Source organism: Balaenoptera acutorostrata, chromosome 8 (genome assembly GCF_949987535.1).
Source record: "Balaenoptera acutorostrata chromosome 8, mBalAcu1.1, whole genome shotgun sequence".
Lineage (NCBI taxonomy): Eukaryota > Metazoa > Chordata > Mammalia > Artiodactyla > Balaenopteridae > Balaenoptera > Balaenoptera acutorostrata.
Genome location: NC_080071.1, coordinates 113,816,565 through 113,839,825, shown reverse-complemented (window position 1 = coordinate 113,839,825; position 23,261 = coordinate 113,816,565). Strand labels below are relative to the sequence as shown.

Below are 23,261 nucleotides of genomic sequence, written 5' to 3'. Positions count from 1 at the left end.
CGTTGTATTGCACTTTGCTCTGTTGTACTTCCCAGATACTATATATATTTTTTTTACAAATTGAAGTTTTGCGGCAACCCTGTTTTATCAGATGATAGAATTTTTTAGCAGTATTTTTAATTGAGGTATGTACATTGTTTTTTTGTTTGTTTTTTTTTTTTAAAGGGAACGCTATTTATTTATTTATTTATTTATGGCTGTGTTGGGTCTTCGTTTCTGTGTGAGGGCTTTCTCTAGTTGTGGCAAGCGGGGGCCACTCTTCATCGCGGTGCGCGGGCCTCTCACTATCGCGGCCTCTCTTGTTGCGGAGCACAGGCTCCAGACGCGCAGGCTCAGTAGCTGTGGCTCACGGGCCTAGTTGCTCCGCGGCATGTGGGATCTTCCCAGACCAGGGCTCGAACCCGTGTCCCCTGCATTGGCAGGCAGATTCCCAACCACTGCGCCACCAGGGAAGCCCTACATTGTTTTTTAGACATAATGCTATTGTACATTTAATAGACTACAGTGTAGAATAAACATAACTTTTATATGCAATAGAAAACCAGTCGTGTGACTTGTTTGATTGCAATATTTGCTTTATTGCAATATTTGCTTTATTGCAGTGGTCTGGAACCAAACTGGCAATATCTTTGAGGTTTACCTGTTAACACAGTTGCTTATATATTCTCTTGTTGATGGACACTTGTTTCTCAATGGATTTAAAAATCCGTCGTGTTAGACAAAGTGTAGGATTTATAGTAAGATTTGGGCAAAAGTTAGTGCTAGTCAGCATGTGGAGGCTCAAGAAAAAAGATTTTTGATTATATACAAAATAAATGGATTGTATTTTTTCTGAATATCCCAGTGGTAGTGTGCTTAAATTTTTTAACCCTGCTAATAGTCATCCAATGAAAGACTGTCTTGTAAGCATTTCTCTTTTTTCCAGCAGATATGGGAAGGATGCTTGTCCCCATTTTGGCCTTTGACCTTGCCGGATGAGTGCTGTTCTCTATATGGGGTCACATGGGATGACTTCATAGGGAAGAGGGTCCAGGTGAAGGAGAGGCGCTGCAGTGGCTCAAGCCCCTCAGCCTTCTTTCTATTTGAACCCCAGTCCCTTTCTTCTTGTCTTTAAAATGAAATTCGATCATGGCAGCACCCTTGCTTAAACTGACACACTTTCTCAAAATGAGAAGATTGCTAGTCAAATACAGTGAAACACAAGGAGAAGCAATTTGCAAGTCACAGCAGCAGCTGTCAACAAAGTGCACGGTGTAGGTGAAGAGAATATGGCATGTACTTCTAGCAGAAGTGGGTGGGTTCTGGTCTTGCAGCCTCTCACACAGGAAAATATGGGGGGATATCGAGCAATTGCATTATTAGTTTCATTTTTATTTAATGTGATTAATCAGCAAATACATAGCTTAAAATATTTCTTAAAAACAAAAATATGATTAGGTTCAGCTTTTAGTTCAAAGAGCCTCATCAGTTACTAGTTTGAGCCGGGGAGTGTGGCTTCTTGTTTTGTGTTCATTTTGTTCTATTTCTGTCAAAAATGACATGCTAAACTGAATATCTGATCACAAGAGTCACAAAAGAACGCTTCAGTCTAATGTTCTGATCAGTTCCCAGAGTGTCATTAGGCAAAAGAGAGGGCTAAATTTGGGGAGGAAGGAAGGGATGTGGAAGAGTTCACTTTCCTTTACCTGCTATTAGAATGAACAGCTCCCAGTGTGCCCTGGGATTGTGTTTTCTAATAGTATTTTCATTATTGAATGAGTCAAGTTCTTCAGGGCTCAAAACATATTCTCTGATGGTAAAGAGACTCCTGATGTTATCAGGCCCTGCATGATTAGGTAGTTTCCTGCCTTGAAAGGATTCAGGAAACAATTGTCTTTGAATATTTACTTCCAGAAGGATCTTCCTTTGTTGGGTAGGGAGACTGTCTCTGTGAGACATGGATGCAGATCCAATGACAACTTCCCCAGTCATCTGCTCTTTAGAAGGGGGTCTGTGACAAAGGTGGACCCCTGGGTACAGGGAGAAGATTTTGTTTCAGATCCTCACTAATCCAGCTCTTATGTGCTTTTGAATTGTTATTCTTCTCATGTGTTCTTTTTTAATGTTCTGTTTTTCTAACTTTGTTAGTGCCCTTTTTAAGCAAAACCTATGCTTTTTTCTTCCCCTAGAGGAAATACTATAGTAAAAATTTATTAATTAAATGATACGTACCTTAAAACATGGAATCTATTTTCAATTAAATACAATTCCTACATTTATATCTATGTTACTTGAAATATGCTGTTTGCATATGAATTTGGTTTATTTTTTCTGACTTGCGTAGGACTTAACTTTTTAAAAATAGTTCACTTAATGTACATTAGAATTTATTACATCTCACTAAGTATAATTTTGGCCTAGAGAGTTTTTAGTTATGATAGCTACTAGAGTAAGAAAGGATTTAATCTCAAGTCAGACAAAAAGAAAAAACAAAAAAGAACTAGAAGGCATTGGGCTTCCCTGGTAGTGCAGTGGTTGAGAATCTGCCTGACAGTGCAGGGGACATGGGTTCGAGCCCTGGTCTGGGAAGATCCCACATGCCGAGGAGCAACTAGGCCCGTGAGCCATAACTACTGAGCCTGCGCGTCTGGAGCCTGTGCTCCGCAACAAGAGAGGCCGCGATAGTGAGAGGCCCGCGCACCGCGATGAAGAGTGGCCCCCGCTCGCCGCACCTAGAGAAAGCCCTCGCACAGAAACGAAGACCCAACACAGCCATAAATAAATAAATCAATAAATAAATTTATTTTTTAAAAAAAGAGAAACTGTTTAAAAAAAAAAAAAAGAACTAGAAGGCATTAATTAAGCTAAGTGTTTAATGATAGATTGAACCAATCAGCAATTTAAAAACAAAAACAAAAAACTCTGCCCATGCCTGACCTGGGGAAAGGAATTGTGTTATTTTTAGTCACATCTGAGAAACAGATGATAGATTATTCTGTGTGCAGACTGGTAATGCAATCCCTCATACATCAGCTATCAAAATAATAAAACAAAGTAAAATGTCATTGGGCATTACACTACAATGGATGATGCTTCATAGTCTTTGATTTTCGGGAAAATAGAGAAGTTTGCTAAATGAGAATTTTTTTAAAAAGATATCATTAGGGAATAATGGTATATTCCTATCAGGTTCAAAATATTTCTCTGTGAGCAGATTCATAAAGGTTATGAAAGATGAGACAACTTAATTTTTTACCAAGGGTAGGGCTGGGTCCCTACAACTCTGTTCCAAGCTGTAGCTTGGAAATGAAATTGGTTTTAATTAATCATGAATTTTTGCCAGAAAAGTGTTCACCGTGTTACCGTGGGTCTAGGCTGTTTGAGATCCTGTTTTAACAACTTTCTTTCCACCCCCTCTTTTTTCTTTCTTTTTTTTTTTAAACTTTGAAGCCAAGAAGAACGGGGAGAAGGTGAATAAATGTTTTTCTTTTTGATCCAGCAACTTGTGCGTAGAACTTTTAATTATACAGAAGAGATAATTCAGCAAGATATGCACTGAGACAGAATTGTATTTTAATTTATTGATGACAAAGACAAGATTTTATTTGAGTTTTAACTGTTGGCCCATAATTAAGCCAAATGTTTATAAATGAATAAAATAAGGATTGGAATAAGAAAGACTTTCAATCACTGTGTGAAGATAGGAAGAAAGTAGACTAATATTTAGGAAACAAGAGGCTAGTCCCTGCTGAGTGATGTTGAGCAAGTTATTACCATTATCATTATTTTTCTTATTTATGGTAGATTTAGTAAATATCATGGAAAATCTACTGTCATTCAAGAGGTTGTCTCTGTTTATATAAAATGAAATAAAGTATTAGAAATTGGCTTTCATCACTTATTATTTCAGAATTTGTGACTTCTTCACACCTATTCTTTTCGCATAAAGCTCTCCCCAGGTCAGAAATAATATTGTTGCTTTCTTGGGTTCAGCATCCAATAGGTTTTCACAAAGACAACTCTTAATTAGGAGTTAAGACTCCCCTTCATTTCAGATCATTTCCCTGAATGTAAATAAGGCCTAGTGGAAAAAGGATGCTGTTTTTACAGTCGTGAAAATGGTTTAATCCTAATTCCCTGTCCAACTAACCGTGATCCCGTAAGTAAGCCATTCAACCTTTCTGGACCTTGGCTTTCTCATCTACCACAGAGATATAATGATACTTTAAAAGTGCATTATGGGCTTCCCTGGTGGCGCAGTGGTTGAGAATCTGCCTGCTAATGCAGGGGACACGGGTTCGAGCCCTGGTCTGGGAAGATCCCACATGCCACGGAGCAGCTGGGCCCGTGAGCCACAACTACTGAGCCTGCGCGTCTGGAGCCTGTGCCCCGCAACGGGAGGGGCCGCGATAGTGAAAGGCCCGCGCACCGCGATGAAGAGCGGTCCCCGCACCGCGATGAAGAGTGGCCCCCGCTTGCCGTAACCAGAGAAAGCCCTCGCACGAACCGAAGACCCAACACAGCCAAAAATAAATAAATAAATAAATAAAAGTAGCTATAAAAGTGCATTATAATGATTAATAGATGTGAGAGGTCTTTGACAAGTTAAAAGTACTATTTAATTTTATTATCATTAATAACATAAGATATGTGAAAATATAGGGAACAGACTTTGCTTTCCTGGCTGGATGCACGAAGAGATGGCTTGAGGAAATGTATAGTCACAAATCATTCTCTGCGCACTCATAATCAGCGTCCACCATCTTCTCGAAATCCTGAATGGATCCTGGTGCCGTCACGTGTGAAGGCAGAATTTCCCCAGTTATAATCCAGATTTGGATTGGCCCAGTTCATCCGCAGTGTCTTTACTCTTCTGCTAAGTAGTGATGCACCATATGAGTAGTTGGCATTCTGAACCACACTACCTTGGTTACTGTAAGGGTCTTGCCACTTCTGGGCATTCAGAGGCCTCCTAGAGCCCCTAATTTGTCTTGCTAGAAGCCCTAGTGAGAGAGAGGTGCTGGGTCAGCCTGCTTCCCCCGACAAATCTCCTAAACTAGGATTACATTGAGTCACTAAAATACATGCTTCAGGATGGGACTTGAAAAGACAGCCGACTCAGGCTCTGGGCATGAGAGCACTGTGTCCATTGTGTTCAGTTCGGGCAGCCTGCTCTCAGAGTTCTGGTCCATGAATCCTCACACATGAGTCCCAAGGATAAGGCCATTCGAACATAGTTTGAACATACACAGTCAGTGCCTGTTACAGAGTAGGCACTTAATATTTTTTAAAACGAATTAACAAGGGATTCATATAATAATGTCTACTGAGTACCTACTTTATCTATAATTGAGGGAAGCACATAAATACATGACATGATTCTACATCAAATATTGTAATTTACTTCAGAAGACAAAGCATGCATACATGAAATCTTTGAGTATTAAAGTGGAGAGTTTTTAAGTGATAGAATGAATGATTTAAAGTATAGGGCTATAAGAATTCATAGAAGTAGGGGACTAATAAAGAAGTCTCTTAGGAAGTGAAACTTGAGGTGGATTTTGAAAGATGGATGGCCCATGAGAAGGTGAAAGGGTGTTGGCATTCCAAGAAGTAGTAACAGCCTGAGACAATGTCTGGAAATGGAAATGGGTGTGTGTGTTTTACTCTTTACTTTTGGGTTTGGGGGAGGGGGTTGGGAAGGGGAAGGGTTTGAAGTGGGTATTTAAAATACGATTATAGCATACAATATATATTATACTATAACCTATAGAATTACTCATAAATGTGCACTAAGATGTATTTGTAAAGATATTTCTTAATTCAAATAGCAAGCTTTTTTGAAGTAATTTAAATTCCATCAGCAGGGGAATGGTTAAATAATTTATGGTACCTTCACATCATGGAATATTAGGAAGCAGTTGAAAAAAAGTAGATCTTTGTGTGCTGACATAGAAAGACCACCATGGAAAGACATAACAGTGTATTAATGGTGAAAATGGATTCATGTAGGATTTGTCAACTTTGAAAACTGATTTTAAAAAGTCAAAGTGGTATTTCAGGAAACTTACTGGGGTGACACTGTGTCAAACAGAAAGTGAAGAGGGACGTTGGGAGATGTTTGCATGTGTATAGACATAGGAGGCCAAGGATAGAGACCTGAATGGTAAAGAGAGAGAAGTCAGAGCCATTCTGCAGAACGATCGCAAAGGACTTCACGACAGATTCTTAATATAGGGGATGAAGGAGAGAGAAGAGAAAAGAGATTTCCAGGTTTAAGTTTAGGGAATAATATACTAAAGAATGATTTCTACTAACTGGAACAGACCCATGTTAATAGGAAACATTTCTTAAAGAAATCATTTATTCATTTATCTATCTACCTGTCTATTTATTTATTTATTTTTGTTTGTTCTTCAGGATGGAAGAAACAGTACGAAATCTACTGCAGAGTCAAGGACCTCCAGAACAGAAAAAAGAAGAAACTGTTAATATAATGGTCTATCAGGTACACCACGTTGTGTTACACTTGGCTGGATACTGGTTGGCTTGTTTTGCTTGGATTTCTCTAGCTCTGTCCTCCCTAACCTGGAGATAAATAAAAAAGGATGGTCCAGACCCCAGTGCTGGGATCCACACCAGTCACCTCTGTTTGAGGAATACTGTACACATTCACTTAACTCATTCATTTCTTGTACTTTGTGAAAGGAATTGTAGGTTTGGTTGTAGGAAGGTGCAAAAAACACGTTTATAGAGATGCAGAGAGACCTATAGAAGTATCGCGGTACTCTGCGGTCAAGGCTGTAAGAGAGGCATCTACAGCCTCTCTGGAACATTCTCTGCAACACAGGTGAGGCACTGACTCCTCCTGCCCAGGGAAGGTAAAGAATACTTCCCAGAGGTCTGACATTTAAGGTGGACCTGAGGAGTAGAGAACAAGAGAAAGAACATTCCAGGCAGAGGGAAGCCTAGGTAAAGGGGCAGTGGTGTGAATGTGCATGGCAGACTCCTGGAGAGTAAGAAGCTCACGGGGACTGCATCATGGCTGGTGAGATGACAAGTTTGATGGTGAGACTGAGGGGACATGGAAGAGCTGGCCGAGGTTATGCCTGTCTTCTCAGCTCATGGGTGTGGTCTTGCGCCTCAGGCCATGTGGAGTCTATAGAGGTCCAAAGAGAGTCAGTGGTCAATGCAGTACCAAGTTGTTTTTTTTTTTTTAAATTAATTAATTATTTTTTTTGGTTACGCCACGTGGCACATGGGATCTTAGTTCCCCGACCAGGGATCGAACCCGTGCCCCCTGTATTGGAAGTGCCGAGTCTTAACCACTGGACCACCAGGGAAGTCCCAACAAGTTATCTTCTGATAGCCCTTATCCCACAGTGTTTTAACACTAGTGAAGTGACCAGGCTGGGAAGCAGGGCATCTAATCTGAGCATGACCCAAGTTGGCCACACAGATGAGAAGGCTCTGACAGCAGAAAGAGCCCAGGCTCTCTATCTAGATCAATGTAGGACTTTCATTGAAAAGCACTGAAAATCACAAATAGACACCCAATATCCATTGCACGACTATGCATAGGGGGCTTTCAAAAGCTAAAGAAGGAAAGGAAATGAGCCAAAGTTTAAGGTGATCACTGGGCAGCCCTAGGTTTTGGCTAGCTAAAAAGCAAGTGGGTCTGGGGAGGCAAGCCTAGGAATCCAGCTGGTAAAGATCATTTCACAGTAGCGTCCCTGAGCTCACGGGTTCTGGGCTCTGCAACCCAACTTGTGATGACAAAGATTGAGAGGAATCTGACAGTAAAAGTCACAGTATCATATAAAGTTAAGAAATCTAGATAGAATTAACCTTAAGAAGTCTATGTCCTAAGTCGTTGACTCTTGAGACATCTACAGAACTACAGTATGACAACGGGGACAACTGTTCTCTATCTCCAGTGAAAGCAGTATAAGGGGTTGATTTAAGCCGCCTTGGAGGAGATAAAAGTTAGCTCCATAGGGACTTCGCTGGCTGTCCAGTGGTTAAGACTTCACCTTCCAATGCAGGGGGTGTGGGTTCAATCCCTGGTTGGGGAGCGAAGATCCCACAGGCCTCGTGGCCAAAAAACCAAAACATAAAACAGAAGCAATATTGTAACAAATTCAATACTTTAAAAATGGTCCGCATCAAAAAAATCTTGAAAACAAAATTAGCTCCATAACAACAGTAGAAAAACCGCTCAAATCCATTTCTTGGGAAAAGGTCTAGATTCTTCTTGAGGTGGCCTTCACATAGGAGAGGCATGCCCAGCTTTTTCTGATGTGTGGTCACCTACAGTAAGGGTAGGGATTTAAGTCCTTCTAGCTCTGAATCTTTCCTAGGTATTGTACTTGCTTTGGCAGAAAATTGATGTATAAGTAAAAACTCAGACTTGACTCTGCATTAAATGGTTCTGTTTAGCCTGAAAGAGTCACATGAACCTGAAATGTCAGTCTTCTGTCCCCACTCACAGGTTAACACCAGGCTTTAATTAGAGCTAAGTAATTCAGCCTCCCTCCTATGCTTTTTCCAGTCTCCTCATTGTGGCTCTGTTTCCCCAAGTTCTTATTTTCTTTTCATCATTCTTTGCTAATCTCTTCACACACTTGTTAGCCAAAACCATGGTATACACTCTTTTTTTAAACTTTTTTTTTTAATTAATTAATTTATTTATGACTGTGTTGGGTCTTCGTTTCTGTGCGAGGGCTTTCTCTAGTTGCGGCAAGTGGGGGCCACTCTTCATCGTGGTGCGCGGGCCTCTCATTATCGCGGCCTCTCTTGCTGCGGAGCACAGGCTCCAGACGCACAGGCTCAGTAGTTGTGGCTCACGGGCCTAGTTGCTCCGCGGCATGTGGGATCTTCCCAGACCAGGACTCGAACCCGTGTCCCCTGCATTGGCAGGCAGATTCTCAACCACTGCGCCACCAGGGAAGCCTCATGGTATACACTCTTATCATCAGAATTTGTTTTGTGAAACCGGAAGCTTCTTAGAAAAACAGAGAGACTTTTAAAAATGTGCTTTCCAACTATTTCCTCTTAATCACCCAGTCTGTTAAATCTGGGAAATCAGCTCTTCTCTCTGGAGAGGAGACAGTTACTAATGTGAATTCATGCTACAGGGAAGGGATTTTTCAGCCATTGCTCTCATTGGCCTCAGGCTCATTATCTGGAAAACTGGAGAGGGGTTTGGGTTACATGAACCATAAAGGTCATTTATACATTCAACAGCTATTTATTGAGTTTTTATTGTGGACGAGGCACAACTTTGTCCTCTGGGGATTCAAGACATGACAACAGAGAGAAGGGTGGCACGGAGTCCCAGGGAGGTCCCTGCCTCCTCAGTCGTCCTAGTGTTCTAAGTATGGCGGACAGTAGGAAAATCGGTTGTGCAAGATGTACGTGGTGAAACCAGTGGAGCGCCTAGTTCACACTCCCTGAAGCCGCATTCTGTTTTGGGTAAGAGCTGGGAAATTTATTGCTTCATAATACGGAGGGTTATTAAGCACACCTGACTCAGATTTTCCAACTATGAGATTTCTCTGACAGGAGCCAGAGGCCCATGCAAAGCTGAGACCCACAGGAAAGCTGGAGCGGGTTTTATTTTCCATTATGGAAGTGTTTGTTCTGAGGCTTTTATCATAAAGTTAATAACAATAGAGTAACAGCTTTCTGAGTTCCAGGCCCCTGCTAATTGCCAAGCATGCATGTGAAGGGTGGTCATAGTTTGTTCAAGGGGCATATTCCTGAAGACTTCTCAGAGTTGGTTACTTGTATCATTTAGAGCTTGTATAATTTCACCTGGACCAGCTCAAAGGTCAGTAGGTGTTTCTGTTCAGCAGCTGAGACAGACCCACCCTGCGGCCCTCAGTGGTTTCACCGGCTTTGTCACTGTGCACTTCTTGACTCTTTTTGTAATTTGGAGAGTTTGCATCATTTCAAGGTTTGGGCATGAAGTGACATTAATGCCATTTTTATGTGACTACAGTTTCCAATTTGTCTAGTTCAGAGTCCCATTGACTGTGACTAGACTGTAGCTCATTCGGTCCCCACAACTGTGCAGGAAGTACTGTCACTATCCTCACGTTATAGACGGGGACATAGGCTCCCAGAGGTGAGCTCTTGCCCAAAGGTGCAGCCTGGAAGTAGCTTAGAAGGGATTCAAACCATAGTCAGTCTGACTCCATGGCCTCAACTCTTTACGCGGAGAATTTCTGGAGAGATGAAATGATGGTGCCCAAGTTACGTAGCTAGATATCATCTAAGTTGGGACTTGAACCTAGGCCTTTCCACTGGCTATTTAGAACTCTCTCCATTCATTCATCCGTCCATTCATTTGCTCATTCATTCATTCAAATGACAGTTATTCATTTATTTTTGGACCTACGTATGTTAGATTCCTATTGCTGCTGTAACAAACTTAATGGCTTAAAACCACACAAATTTATTCTCTTATAATTGTGGAGGTCAAAAGTCTAAAATCACTGTACTGGCAGGGCTGCATTCTTTCTGGAGGCTTCAGGACAGAATTATTTCCTTGCCTTTTCTAGATCCTAGCATTCTTTGGCTTTTGGCCCTTTCCTCCATCTTCAAAATACATCACTTCAAACTCTGGTTCCATTGTCATTTCTCCTTTTTCTGAGTTTGACTCTCCTCCCTCCCTCTTATAAAGAGACTGTGATTACATTGGGCCCATCCCCATAATCCAGGATAATCTCCCCATCTCGAGATATTTCATTTAATCACATCTGCAAAGTCTCTTTGGCCATAGAAGGTAAGGTGACATATTCACAGGTTTTGGGGATTAGGTAGGATGTGGACATCCAGGCAAGGGACATGGTTCTGTCTATCACACCAAGTAACGCATGAACCCAGCAGGCTGGCAGTACCTAGCAGACACCAAGCTAAGTGCTGGAGATACAAAGAGGCCTTTTCCTGGAAAGCTCAGTTTATAGGATGCTGGAAACTGGGGAGGGAAGGCAGATAATTAACTGAATATATGCAACAATGTGACAGGAGCCCACAAATCAGCTTGCACGAGTTCTGGGAACAGAAAGGAAGATGCCACCAAACTACTGCACTGCTCTCCCCAGAGACTCTTCTCCTGCCTAGGACTTCCTTTCAGCAATCCTTTTCCCTTTTCTTTTAGTCTCTGTTGTCATGGACTCAAGAGTCAGGCACCCCACAGCCTGCCTTTCTCAGAACATCTTATATCCCTGGTATTTTAATATAACCATCATACTGTCACGACACATATGTTTGGTGGTTTACAGTTTTCAAAGTGCTTACACAAAATGGATCTCATTTGTTCATTTCAGCAGCCTCTAAATTAGATATTAACCTGCTCATTCTTAAGGATGAGTCTCAAAGAGGACGTTTCAACTCTGGCAGATGCTAAGTGGTAGAACTAGAAATAAATCTCAGACTTCCCTAAGTGAGATACATAGAATGAAACTGAGCAGTTATCAGTGGGATAATCGGATGGCGGAGCCTAACTTCCCAGCTCACAAAATCCTTGTCTCAAAATACAAAAATAAGTGAAAGGAAACTGAAATCAATTAATAAGCCATATAATGTTTGTGCCTGACATTTCTTCTATGGGAGAGACAAGCCCATGAGTAAGAGAAATATTACCAATATAAAGAGGGAAAGTGATATACCTAGCACCTAGGATAGATTCCTTTCATTATGGGAAAATAAAAGACCTCAAAGGATTGTCTGTAGAGGAGACTGAAAAAGGAGAACCGTCTTCCATTTCCCTCTTGCTCTGTTTCTTTCTCTAGCTCATTCTTTCTAGGTATTTGGGGGTTTCTTCTGTATCATGTGATACATTCTTGAAGCCCAGGTTACCATTTCATTTAGTTGAGTAGTTAGGAAACATGTTAGAAAAAACATTCATGATTCGATATGAACGGGGGCAATTCAGTGTAAATGAAATGGAGCAGCTAGTTGAGAGGACGATACGCCTTCAGCTTCATCTCTCAAAATATTTCAACACAGGCAACCAAAGATACAGAGAATCGTAATACTAATGATAGATTACCCATTAAAGTCCTCTTGTGTCTGTAGCTACCTTTTGTGCTGCTTTGCTGTAGCTGATAGATTTCCTCTTGTCTCTGCTTTTCTCTATGGAACATGAATTGAACCCATTAGCTTTATTTATTTAGAAAGAAAAAAGTGGATGGATAAATGGAAGCACTAATGAGGGGGAAAAAAACCTGCATGTGGTACAGCTTCTGCCACTAACGAGACTTTTGGCCTCAGACGGTCACTTAAACTCTCTGGGTTCCTCCTTTCTTTCGTATTTGTGATTGAAGAGGTTTTGGATTACTTTAGGGATCACAAACACAAAAACCTACAATTGCCAAATAATGTAAATGGTTAAAGTAGGCCAGGTATGAGAACAATTGTATGTCCTCTGGGGGTTTACATTCCATTTTTCCACTTTTGATAAGGAAATAGGTACAGAGAGATGTGGTGTTTGCTTGTTTTTTGTTTGTTTGTTTGTTAGTTATTCAAAGGCAAAAGTCTTGCTTTTAAAAACCATGCAGTCGCAACCTACACTTGGTTTAATTCCAAAGGGCAGTAGGGAGTGGTGGAGACTATGGCAGACTGACCAAAGAGCCTCTGTCTGGTCTGAAGGCAGCAATCACAGCCCCACTGCAGCAGATCCAGATGACTCAGAATGTACACCAGTGTGGACAGATGGCCATACATTTCAAAAGAAGATGAAAGTTCAAGTTTTTATGAGCAGTTTCTTAGCCTGTAAATACTGGCTTATTTTTTTTTATACCTGGATTAAATAAAACACGTGCTAGACTCAGGGCAACAACCGTCTGCACAGAAAGATGATTTCGAGTGGTTTTTTCTTGCTCTTAGAACTCTGGGATTTTGATGCTTCTGTGCAATCCCGTGAGGCCTGGTCTACACAAAATGCAGCATGGAGCACATCACCCTACCGCGCTGTGCCCCCCGTACCACCCCAGGCCCCGCTTCTGACGCGCGCTGAGCAGCTGCTATGCACTGGTCAGAGTTCAGTCATTTCACAAGTGTGAGCTCACTGAATTTTCACAAGAACCATTTGAAATGTCTCCATTTTACAAAAGAGGAAACTGAGGTACAGAGCTGTTAGATTGCCTGCCCAGAGTCACATGTCACCAGTGTTGGGTCCCTCAAGCGACTTGGCACCCTTTAGGCAGGCAGAGTAGGTCGCCACAAAGATGGAGTGCAGGAACTTTGTCAGGAGGTGCAGCGTGTCGTTGTCCCAGGAGAGGCACAGAGAGGTTGGCATAGTACACAACCCTGTTGTAACAGTGTCCACAGTCAGCCCTCTTCACCCCTTTACTCTTCCCATCTTCGTGGAGAGCCCTGCCTGAGCTGTGTAGCTTCCGAACCCAGCTCCATCTCTTCTAATGATGCCCTAAGCTCAGTTATTGATCTCTTAGCCTGTGTTTAAAGCAGTACGGTCTGATACCCAAGTTATTTCCATTCCAAGTGATCTAATTGAAAATCAAAATGACTTTTTCCTTAAATAGTTCCTTAAAAGTAGTCTCAGATGTGATTAAGCAGGTGATGCTTGGGGAAAGGGAACCTTTCTAGTCATCCTAAAATCTGTCAATCATCAAATATATATCCAGATTCTTTTATGTACACAGAAAACGTGACGTAGGCTGGGGCCTTCCTCATTGAAGCCCAAGTCCTGCCTAGCAGAGATATTAATCTATTTCATAAATTAGAATTTTTTTTAATTGAAGTATAGTTGATTTACAATGTTGCGTTAGTTTCAGGTGTACAGCAAAGTGAGTATATATACGTATATATATGTATATACGTGTGTATATATATATATACATATATATATACACGTATATATATCTTCTTTTTCAGATTCCTTTTCCTTATAGGTTATTACAAAATATTGAGTATATTTCCCTGTGCTGTACAGTAGGTCCTTGTTGGTTATCTATTTTATATATAGTAGTGTGTATATGTTAATCCCAAACTCCTAATTTATCCCTCTCCTCCCCTTCCCTCTTTGGTAACCAAAAGTTTTTTTTCTATGTCTGTGGGTCTATTTCTGTTTTGTACATAAGTTCATTTGTACCATTTGTTTTTAGATTCCACCTATAAGTGATATTATATGATATTTGTCTTTCTCTGTCTGACATACTTCACATAATCTCTAGATCCATCCATGTTGCTGCAAATGGCATTATTTCATTCTTTTTTATGACTGTGTAGTATTCCATTGTATATATGTACCACATCTTCTTTATCCATTTATCCATTTATCTGTTGCTGGACATTTAGGTTGCTTCCATGTCTTGGCTATTGTAAATAGTGCTGCTGTGAACACTGGGGTGCATGTATCTTTTCAAATTATGGTTTTCAAATTACATACCCAGGAGTGGAATTAATGGATCATATGGTAGTTCTATTTGTAGTTTGTTAAGGAACCTCCATACTGCTCTCCATATTGGCTGCACCAATTTACATTCCCACCAGCAGTGTAGGAGGGTTCCTTTTCCTCCACACCCTCTCCAGCATTTATTATTTGTAGATTTTTTGATGATGGCTGTTCTGACCAGTGTGAGATGATACCTCGTAGTTTTGATTGCATTTCTCTAATAATTAGTGATGTTGAGCATCTTTTCATGTGACTTTTGGCCGTCTGGATGTCTTCTTTGGAGAAATGTCTATAAATGATAATTCTTATCAGGCATAGGATTTTTTTTTTCTACTTTAAACTTCACCTTCTTTCCCTATAATGACTTAAGTGTACCTTAGGCAAATTCAAAAATTTAAGTGCACTCGAAAGAAAAGTTAGGGTTGAAAAATTAAATAATCACAAAAGATACCTTTCTAAGAAAGCTTTTTAAAATAACAATATTCCTACTATATTTAAAGTGTGAGTTTCCAAGCTTCTAATATAATAGCATTTTTTTTTCTTGAGCATATGTAAATGAAAGACAAAACTGCCATTTGTGGTTTTCAGGAGCTGCAAAGTTCCTGACTGTTTCCTGGCTGAATATCAGAATCATCTTAGGAAACCTTAATAGATTCAGCTATCCAGGCACCTTCTTTTATCTTCAGACTTAGAATGATCTGTCTTGTTTGGCTGTTTCTGAGTTTGATGGGTCATTTTGATTCCTCTGGTCCACAGATGTGTTGGGGACTAGTGAGGTACTTCAAAACCTATCCAGTCCACCACCCCTGTTTCCTCATTTTGCGAAGGAGAAAATGGAGGTGAAGTTCAGCACGTGCTATATGCATTTCTACTGCATCTGTACTGATTCTTTCATTCACAATACTTATTTCAGTAAGTGTCCTGGCAGTTAATTAGCCAAGAGATCTGAACTCTTTAGAACTCTACAGAGAGCCTGACTGTAATTCATACAGATTATTCGGAAAAGTGTTTCTGTTTCTCTTTTTTTACCTAAACAAAATGTGGTGAACAAATGTGAATCAATAGGTCAGCAGTGAGTACATTCCCTGAGTGCACACCAGTTGGGAAAAATGATCTAAAATTCTACTGAGCGTCTGTTGAGAGAGTGGCTAAGTCTTTACACAGGTATTTATAAAATTCTGATACACAATGGGATGGGAAATATTTTTATTGAGTGCTTTTATTTACGTGGCCTGTAATCTGAGGAAGTCTCAAGTGCCTTTGATTCTGCTTGCAGAAATTTGGCCTTTTCTCTGAATTGCTGTGAACTTTGAATTGCTGCTGAAGTGGGTAATGGTAATAAAGGGAGTATTTTTATTGTGTGTTAAGTTCTAAAGGACTGAAACTGTTCCTCGAGGAAGCGGTTTTCTTCCTCTTTCTGTTTAGTTTTAAGCAGCATCCTCTCTTCATATAATAAGTTTAGATAAAGGAGGCAGGATTTCTTCAAGCCAGAGTGATGAGATTCAGTGCAGCCAGAATCATTGTCCTTCATAAAATATTCCTTTTCTCTTTGAAAGTATTCTATAAGATGAATGTATGATTTGACACCCTACAGAAAGACTTCCCAGAAGTTTTCAAAACAGTCTCTGTTAGCACGCTGACTAAGGACAGGGTTCACCTCTGTAATTCCAAAGTCATACGAAATACTTTGAAAGGAATAGAGGAGTTTCAAATATCACTCAGAGTTTAAATAGTTACCTACATTCTTCTTGGAAATTTTAAATTCCTGGCTTAATAGGCTCTGACTCTTCTTTCTCATTCTCAATTTCTGCCTACATTCTGTGTGCAGACACGAATACGTTTCCTGTTAGATATTTTGACCCAGAGCTGAACTCCTATCAAGTAAAAGCAGAATGCTTCTCTCTGTTGAAGCATATGTAACCTATGAATAAAATGGTGCCCCGAAAACTCACCTTCTCTTCATACAGGTGAGCTGCTTATTGTCAATGAACATGAGCTGCTTGCTTCAGCTCATCTCAGCAGAGGGCCCAGCTTTGTTTTGCAAACCCCAGACGGTGTCTCAGGTCAGGAGGTTGTATGGGTAGAAATCAAAGAATGTTGCCCTTTCGTAATTGTGTCGCTTGGGCAAATAGTTTGGGCAGGTCAGACCATTAACTAGGCATATCAGTTATTTCTTCCTCTTAGGAAACAAATGAATTTCAACAGGGCAAAATCACGATATCAATCCTTGAACTTTTATCCTATTTTCTTAACTCACATGAGGCTACAAAACTAAATTTTATTTTTTTTAGGGCTTAGCTTATCAATGCTTTCTGAGATGGAGATAAAATTGTGTGTGGGGGGGAAATGGACAGCGTTGGAATTAGGAAATAATTAAGAAAGAAGTGGAAAGTGCCTGCTAGGAAAAAAAAAATCTTTTATTGCTGAGATCTCTCTTATACTGTAACCTTTCAGCTGTGTTGTCCTTACCGATTTTGCATGCACAAGCTAACACAGCGTGGCAAGAAGAATCACCAGGTGTGGGGTGAGAGGAAAATGGTCTGGGTAGGGGTCTGCTGTCTGGGTTGAAGCCAATGCAGGGTTCAGGTGTTCACTGGCCTGATAGGCACATCTGAAGAGGCAGGACCACAGCCCTTGCGGGCTTAGAATCTTGTACTTGAGCCTGACAACAGCTTCCAGGCTTGGGAAAAGTAGCCACCTGCCAAGAAAGGACCTTCGTCAAAACTCAACTATAAGACGAGGGTTAGTCGATGATCAGGTTCTCATCGCACCTGTGCCCCAGCCCAGACCAATTCCACAGAGTCTCCAGCAGCTGAGCCTGGGCCCTGGTAAGTTTCAACATTTCCCCAGGTGATTCTAATATGTCACTAGGCTTGTGAATCGGTCAACACCTTGATCGGGAAGATCTTTTCTAGCCAGCTCAACTCTGTGAGGAGTGCAGGGAAAAGATTCATAAGGAAGTGTGACTTACAGGGTGAAGTGGAGGTGGAAGGTCAATGGAGATTCAAGGTTTGTTTTTCTTCCCGCTAAGACTTTTGCTGTTGCCTGGAAGGAGAGGTTATCTAATCTTAGTTTGCGTAAGGCTTATGCCAGCTGTGCGAGGGTCCAAAGGTGGAGGATTTGCACTCCCCCATGCGCCGGGCTGTGTAAACACCTCAGGCTCGGGAAGGATGGAGACAGTGACTGAATACACGTTGTCCCCTGCCCTTCCCCCATGTCAGTCTGTTGGCCACTTAATCAAATGTAGATGCCAGCAGTGCTCAGTTTTTCTTCTTGGCCCTTTGGAAAAGCTAATTCAGATTAATAAAGGGAAGAAGCAATGTGAGAAAAGGAAAGTCGTAGACCATTGAAAAGAATGCCGTGAGCTCTCGGTGGCCCCTCTCCTTCCAGAGACCCCACGTATAAGGGACTGTGGCTGGAGAATGCATGAAGGCGAATTTAAGTAAGAAAACGTTTCAGAGTCAGAGAGACCTGGAAGCGGGTCCCATGTTTCTCACTCAATTAGCTTTTGTCATCTCGGGTAACTTAATCGACTTAAGTCTCACTTTTCTCTTCTCTGTAATGGGTAGAATAAGGCTAAACGGAAAAGTTGCTGTTTTCAAAGTCCGTCACTAGACATGATTTCATCTAACAGTTGGAGATAGTGTATGATAACGTGCATAACACATGCTAAGTATTCAACAAACAGTAGCTATGGTTGTTAAACATCTAGCCTTATTTATCTACTCATCTGTTCTTTCTCTTCATATACCCACATGCTTCCTCTTACCCCACCTCATTCTAGCCTACCCTATCGGCTAGCACCACAGAAGGTGTGAAAGACCTAAAGGTTCAAAATTGGAGAAAATGATAAAGCTGTGAGAACTGTGGGCATTTCAGGGGGGCTAAACCCAGGATCAGGTCCCCTGACAGGACTGGCCTTTTTGGTGGTATCTTCTCCCATTGTGCAATCTTGTCATCCCCATACCCTATCTACCAATATTTTCTCACTTAGATATGTTTCTCTGAAATTCCATCCGTTAAAGCATCATTCTATGTAAGAAATAAAGAATCAAGAAGATACATACTCAAGGGGAGTCCTTCACATGTTAGTGTGACCCAGTTAAATCTGCAGGCTTTGCTCTATCAACCCACCTCAGAAAACTGAAATTTAGAATTTGGGGTTTGGAAGGAAAGGAGACAGGAAAATAATTTTCCTAAAGTAATTTATGAGCTTATAATCCCCTATGTTTATTAAGTCTGGGTGAGACTTCACCTTGGAGAGGGGCACCAAGGGAGAAAGGTTTTAGGAAGCAGCATAGGGATACGGAAGGGAAGAGAAAGCCAGCAAAAGCAACGTACAAATTGCAACCATCGTTTGTATGGTTTGCTAAGTGCCATATGCATACAAAAGAGCGAGAGACCTCTGTCCTCTCGCCTTCACATGCTCAGTACCCAGACCTCAGGCTGGTGCTATCATAAGAAACTGTTGAGGGCCTGGTATGATCCTAGTGCCATTTACTTTATGCCTTCTGTGGAATGCACCAGGTGTCAAACTGACAAGTTTAAAGGAACTTTTGGAGCAAGCCCATTGGATTGGGGTCTTAAAATGACTTAGATTCTTCCCCTGTTTAAATAAACAGCCAAATATCTGTAGCAATTCATGATGGTTCCATTGTTTTGTAAATTGATCAAAATAGATGTTTTTCCAAGTGTGTTCTGTTGGGTTTGCCACCACACCCTAATAAATTTTGTATCTACGCTAAATTAATAAAGTAGTGCAGTAAATTCATTTCTCCCCATTAAAGCCAAGCCTATACCTTAGTCTGAATTAGTAAGCTTCTACTATAAGTGATGATCTGAAAACAATGCCATTGCAAGTGTTCTCCGACAGCCTTTTTTATTTCATTTACAAAATAACTTGTACATATATCCTTAAGATACGAACTAGGCTGTATTTCTCTTGAGTCATTATGTCTAATTTTTCTAATCCAACTATTATTGGATTTTTTTCTTCTCTGTGCATTTTTATTACCTCTTCTCTCCGGAGCATGTGAACATCACCATTGGAGGATCAGTAGTGAAAATTGCCACAATAATCATTAATATGTACAGCTTACACTTTCATGGCATCATCTCATTTGATCCTCATACTAACCTTTCAAAATAGGAAGGGCAAAAAGTTCAAGTTCACTTTGCAGATAGATGAAGAAACTGAGTTCCACAGAGACAGTTGACTGTATAAGTGTCATACAGTGTCAGGTCACAGTGGACTTCGTCCTTTGATTCCAAGTCCTATAGTCTTGTAGGGGTAGCATTAATTACATTCTCTACTAGTGGTTCTCATATTTGGCTGTGCCTTGGAATCATCTGGAGAGTTTAAAAAATTTATGATGTCCTGGTTCCATCCCAGGGATTCTGATTTCATTGATCTGGGGTGTGGCTTGGGCATGAGTATTTTTAAATCTCCACAGATCAATTCTAATGTGCAGCTTGGGCTGAGAATCACTGTGCTACAAGGCATTAGATTCAGCTGTATATTTTTCCTTTCTTGCTCATCATGATAAAGGTTCTTCCAACCAGGGTCTTCTTTTCATTAACCTACCGCCAGCATTTCCCTCAAAGTAGCCAACCTGCTGCCTCGTGTTTAGGAAGCATATTGAGCTTCTGGGGAAGGTAGGGAGTTGAGTGGGCCCTTGAAAGACATTAAAATTCAGATAAATGGAAAAGTCCTTTTGTTCTGTGGGTACTCTGATGAGAGACCGCAGAGGATGATGGGTATTCTGGTGAGGTACAGCAGAGGATGATGGGTATTCCAGTGAAGTACAGCAGAGGATTGTGGGTATTCCCATGAGGTAGAGCAGAGGATTGTGGGTACTATCGTGAGAGAAATCAGAGGATTATGGGTAAGCGGAAAGCCTTTAGAGGCCAACAGTATGGGTACAGATCCTTACTGAGCCACTCACAAGCTATGTGATATTTGAGGATTTACTTAAGCTCTCAGGGCCCTGGAGAGCTTCCTCCCAGCCACATTGAGCCCCTGGGTTGGTAATGACCTCACTGCTGAGGGCGCAGTGCGGGATCCGAAGGCTGGCTGAGACTTTGGGAGACGATGACGACGTGCAGCAGGTAGGTGGGTCGGTGAGTTGCTCAGGAAAATGACTGGAGGATAGGGTGGGCCCAGTTCAGAGGCCCGGACCGATGGAGTGAGAGCTAGTGGACATGTCTGGGGAAACAGAAACCCTGCTGGTAGGAAGGCCTTGCTGGAGATGGAAAAATTGTTTCACTTGCATAAATAGGAGGGACCCGTGGACACAAAGAAAGAAAGACAAGATTCTAAATTCACCCTAATTAGTCTGTTAACTGAGCTTGAGGCCTATTTTCCTTTTTAAGAATGCGAACGATTAGCAAGTTTCAGAGTTACCAAACTAAGACTTTGTCCTTGACATAATGCAAGTCAGACCCTGGAAGGACAGTGCAAACTTGTCAGACAGAATGTGGGCAGCCAGGCCCCAGGCCCTCACAATGAGTTCCTCAAACCCCTCTCAGCCCAACAAGTTCAAAACCTTCCACTTGGAGCTGAGTTTCCAGAGTGGCCTGAACCATAATTGCTTCTGACTCTTTTATCGGTGTCTGGGATCATTCTGGACAGGCAAAGCCAGCTGAGTTTGATGGGCTGAGAGACTGAGAAAACTGGGCAGCATCCTTACTGTGTAGCAAGAGCTACAGCCAGAGTGCTTCAGGGCTAGTGTCTTTAGTGATAGGAAAAGTCAATAAAGGGATGATCTGGTATCTTGGAGACCAGGGCTGCTTGGAAGGGGTTGGATCATTTCACATTGTATTAGGGTAGCCAAGAGCTTAGGCCATTTTTACCAACTGTTTATTGTGATGTTGCTGTGTACCTGGTAGCCAGCCTCTGTTATCCGTGATTTTCTAAGGAAGCAGTTGTAGTGTGACACGTGAAGGTCAATCACTATACAGAGATGAACAGGATAGTTAGCAAGTCTCAGGTGCTCAGAAGGAGGAAAGTTACCTCCAGTATCCACCTACATCATTTTGCACGTGAGGAAACAATGTCACAGATACCCAAGGGGCGTGATCAAGGCAGCCCTGCCCATGAGTGGCACACCTGGGATGAGAAATCCGCTCAGTAGCTAGTTTTTTGCTTCCTCCCTCCCTGCAGCAACAGGAGGTTGCTTAGCACTGAGATGACCATAGCTGGGATCTAGAAGACTCTTTGTAGGAGTAAGTTGGGAGACCTCTGGGAGAGCCTTTTGTTTCAGGAACCAAAACTTGGCTGGTTCATTATTCTTGAAACGCACAGAGATTTTGCATGAAGAAAATGCTTGCTCAAGTTTTTTATGCACATTTATATAACTTTTCATATGTATGTGTGTGTGTATATGTATATATGTATATGTGTGTATATATATATAATATTCTGACTTTTCTAATTGTCTATTAGGATCATGCTTATTTCTTGCTAATTTATCTGAATCTCCTTCTCTCTCTCACCAAGATGAATCATCTGGCAGGGTTACAGGTTGTCTTCACCAAGTAGCTCTTTGTCTGTCTACACCCACTGTGGCTGTGAGCAACTTGTCAGGATGTACGTCCCACTCGATGCCGAAGAAACACCTCAAGTGATAGCTTTCTGCCGCTTTCAGGGGTTAGGGATAAAAATAAGAGTTTTAATGTCAAAATGCACACCAGGACAACATTGCTGGCAAGATTTCTTCCGTAAAACCCTCAAACAATTGGGCCCTATGCTGTGCATTGGGTTTTGCCTGACTAGAGAGAGCAGGTATTATGTAAATTATACTAGGAAAAAAAAAGTAATATTCTTGCTTATCCTTAAGTTCCACATAGGTGCAAATAAGTGAAGCTGCTATCTGTTCTGACATGAGCCCCCAAGAGAATTAACTAGATAATCCATCTCTGACTTTCAAAAGTACAACTAATGCACCACATTAGAGCTTTTCTTTTAGGTAACTCCAGGAGGGAGAAAGCAGGGAGGAACTGAGTATCTTGATTAGGAGTGTGTCTGTGAGTCTCCAGAAGTTCCCAGGGCTTTTTAGGGTAGACAACTATATGGCTTAAAAGGGCTTCTTTGTGAGATGTGTGTGCTGGGGCTGTCCCTTAAAGGATAAACATGCAAAATCTCATTTTCTAGGAGTGGAAATCAATGTAGTGGTGCCTTCACCTTTTATGAAAATGGTTTATCAATCCATTGCTTTATCTTTCTGATAGCAAAATACTGGCTTAAAATATTGATAGTTTTCTGTTGAAAGTACTTAAGAATATTTAAGTAGTTCATCATTAAGCTTGTGCACAGTGTCATCAGAGGTAAATCAGGGCGATGTCATCCCTCATTCAGCGTGATCACATTCAGCAACACTGGACATTCATTAAATGTTTTGTGTGTTGTGCAAGGTGTGGTGATGGGGGTGTGATACATAAAACATTCCAAGCCCTGAGAGTCTTACATTATAACTGGGACCTACTAAACTGCATATAACATCTGTTTACTGAGTTTGGAATGATAAGTTTGCTTCTCCATATGAACTATTATTTTTTATAATAATAATTATATTACTATTGTATTTGAACACTTAAAGAATTCTTTCATAGCAGAGACTTCCCAATTCAGTTAACAAACTCAGAAGATACATTAAATATTTATCTGCCAGTAATTGTCAAAACAAGAATATATATATAGTATTGATCATATTTTCTGAAACAAAAATTTGGATACATTGGTCACCTGACCCTATGTATTTATGGGGACAGTGGGATAGAAAATTTTAAATTGCTTAAATTTACTTTAAATTAGAATTCTGTCCAGGAATCGCAGACATATGGCTGTTGAGACGTATATAAA

The 23,261-nt window shown here is 41.1% G+C and overlaps 1 protein-coding gene across 14 annotated transcripts in view; it reads left to right on the top strand.

Annotated features, from left to right (window-relative positions):
• NCKAP5 (NCK associated protein 5) overlaps window positions 1–23,261 on the top strand; it is a 1,062,317-nt gene that overhangs the window by 718,342 nt on the left and 320,714 nt on the right. For all 14 annotated transcript variants that reach the window (XR_009009050.1, XR_009009051.1, XM_057551412.1 and 11 more), the window contains one exon: window positions 6,400–6,487. Coding sequence is in view for 12 of the 14 variants with exons in the window: in XM_057551412.1 (XP_057407395.1) it covers window positions 6,400–6,487 (88 nt within the window). In the remaining 2 variants the exon portion in view is untranslated. The remainder of the gene's footprint in view (window positions 1–6,399; window positions 6,488–23,261) is intronic.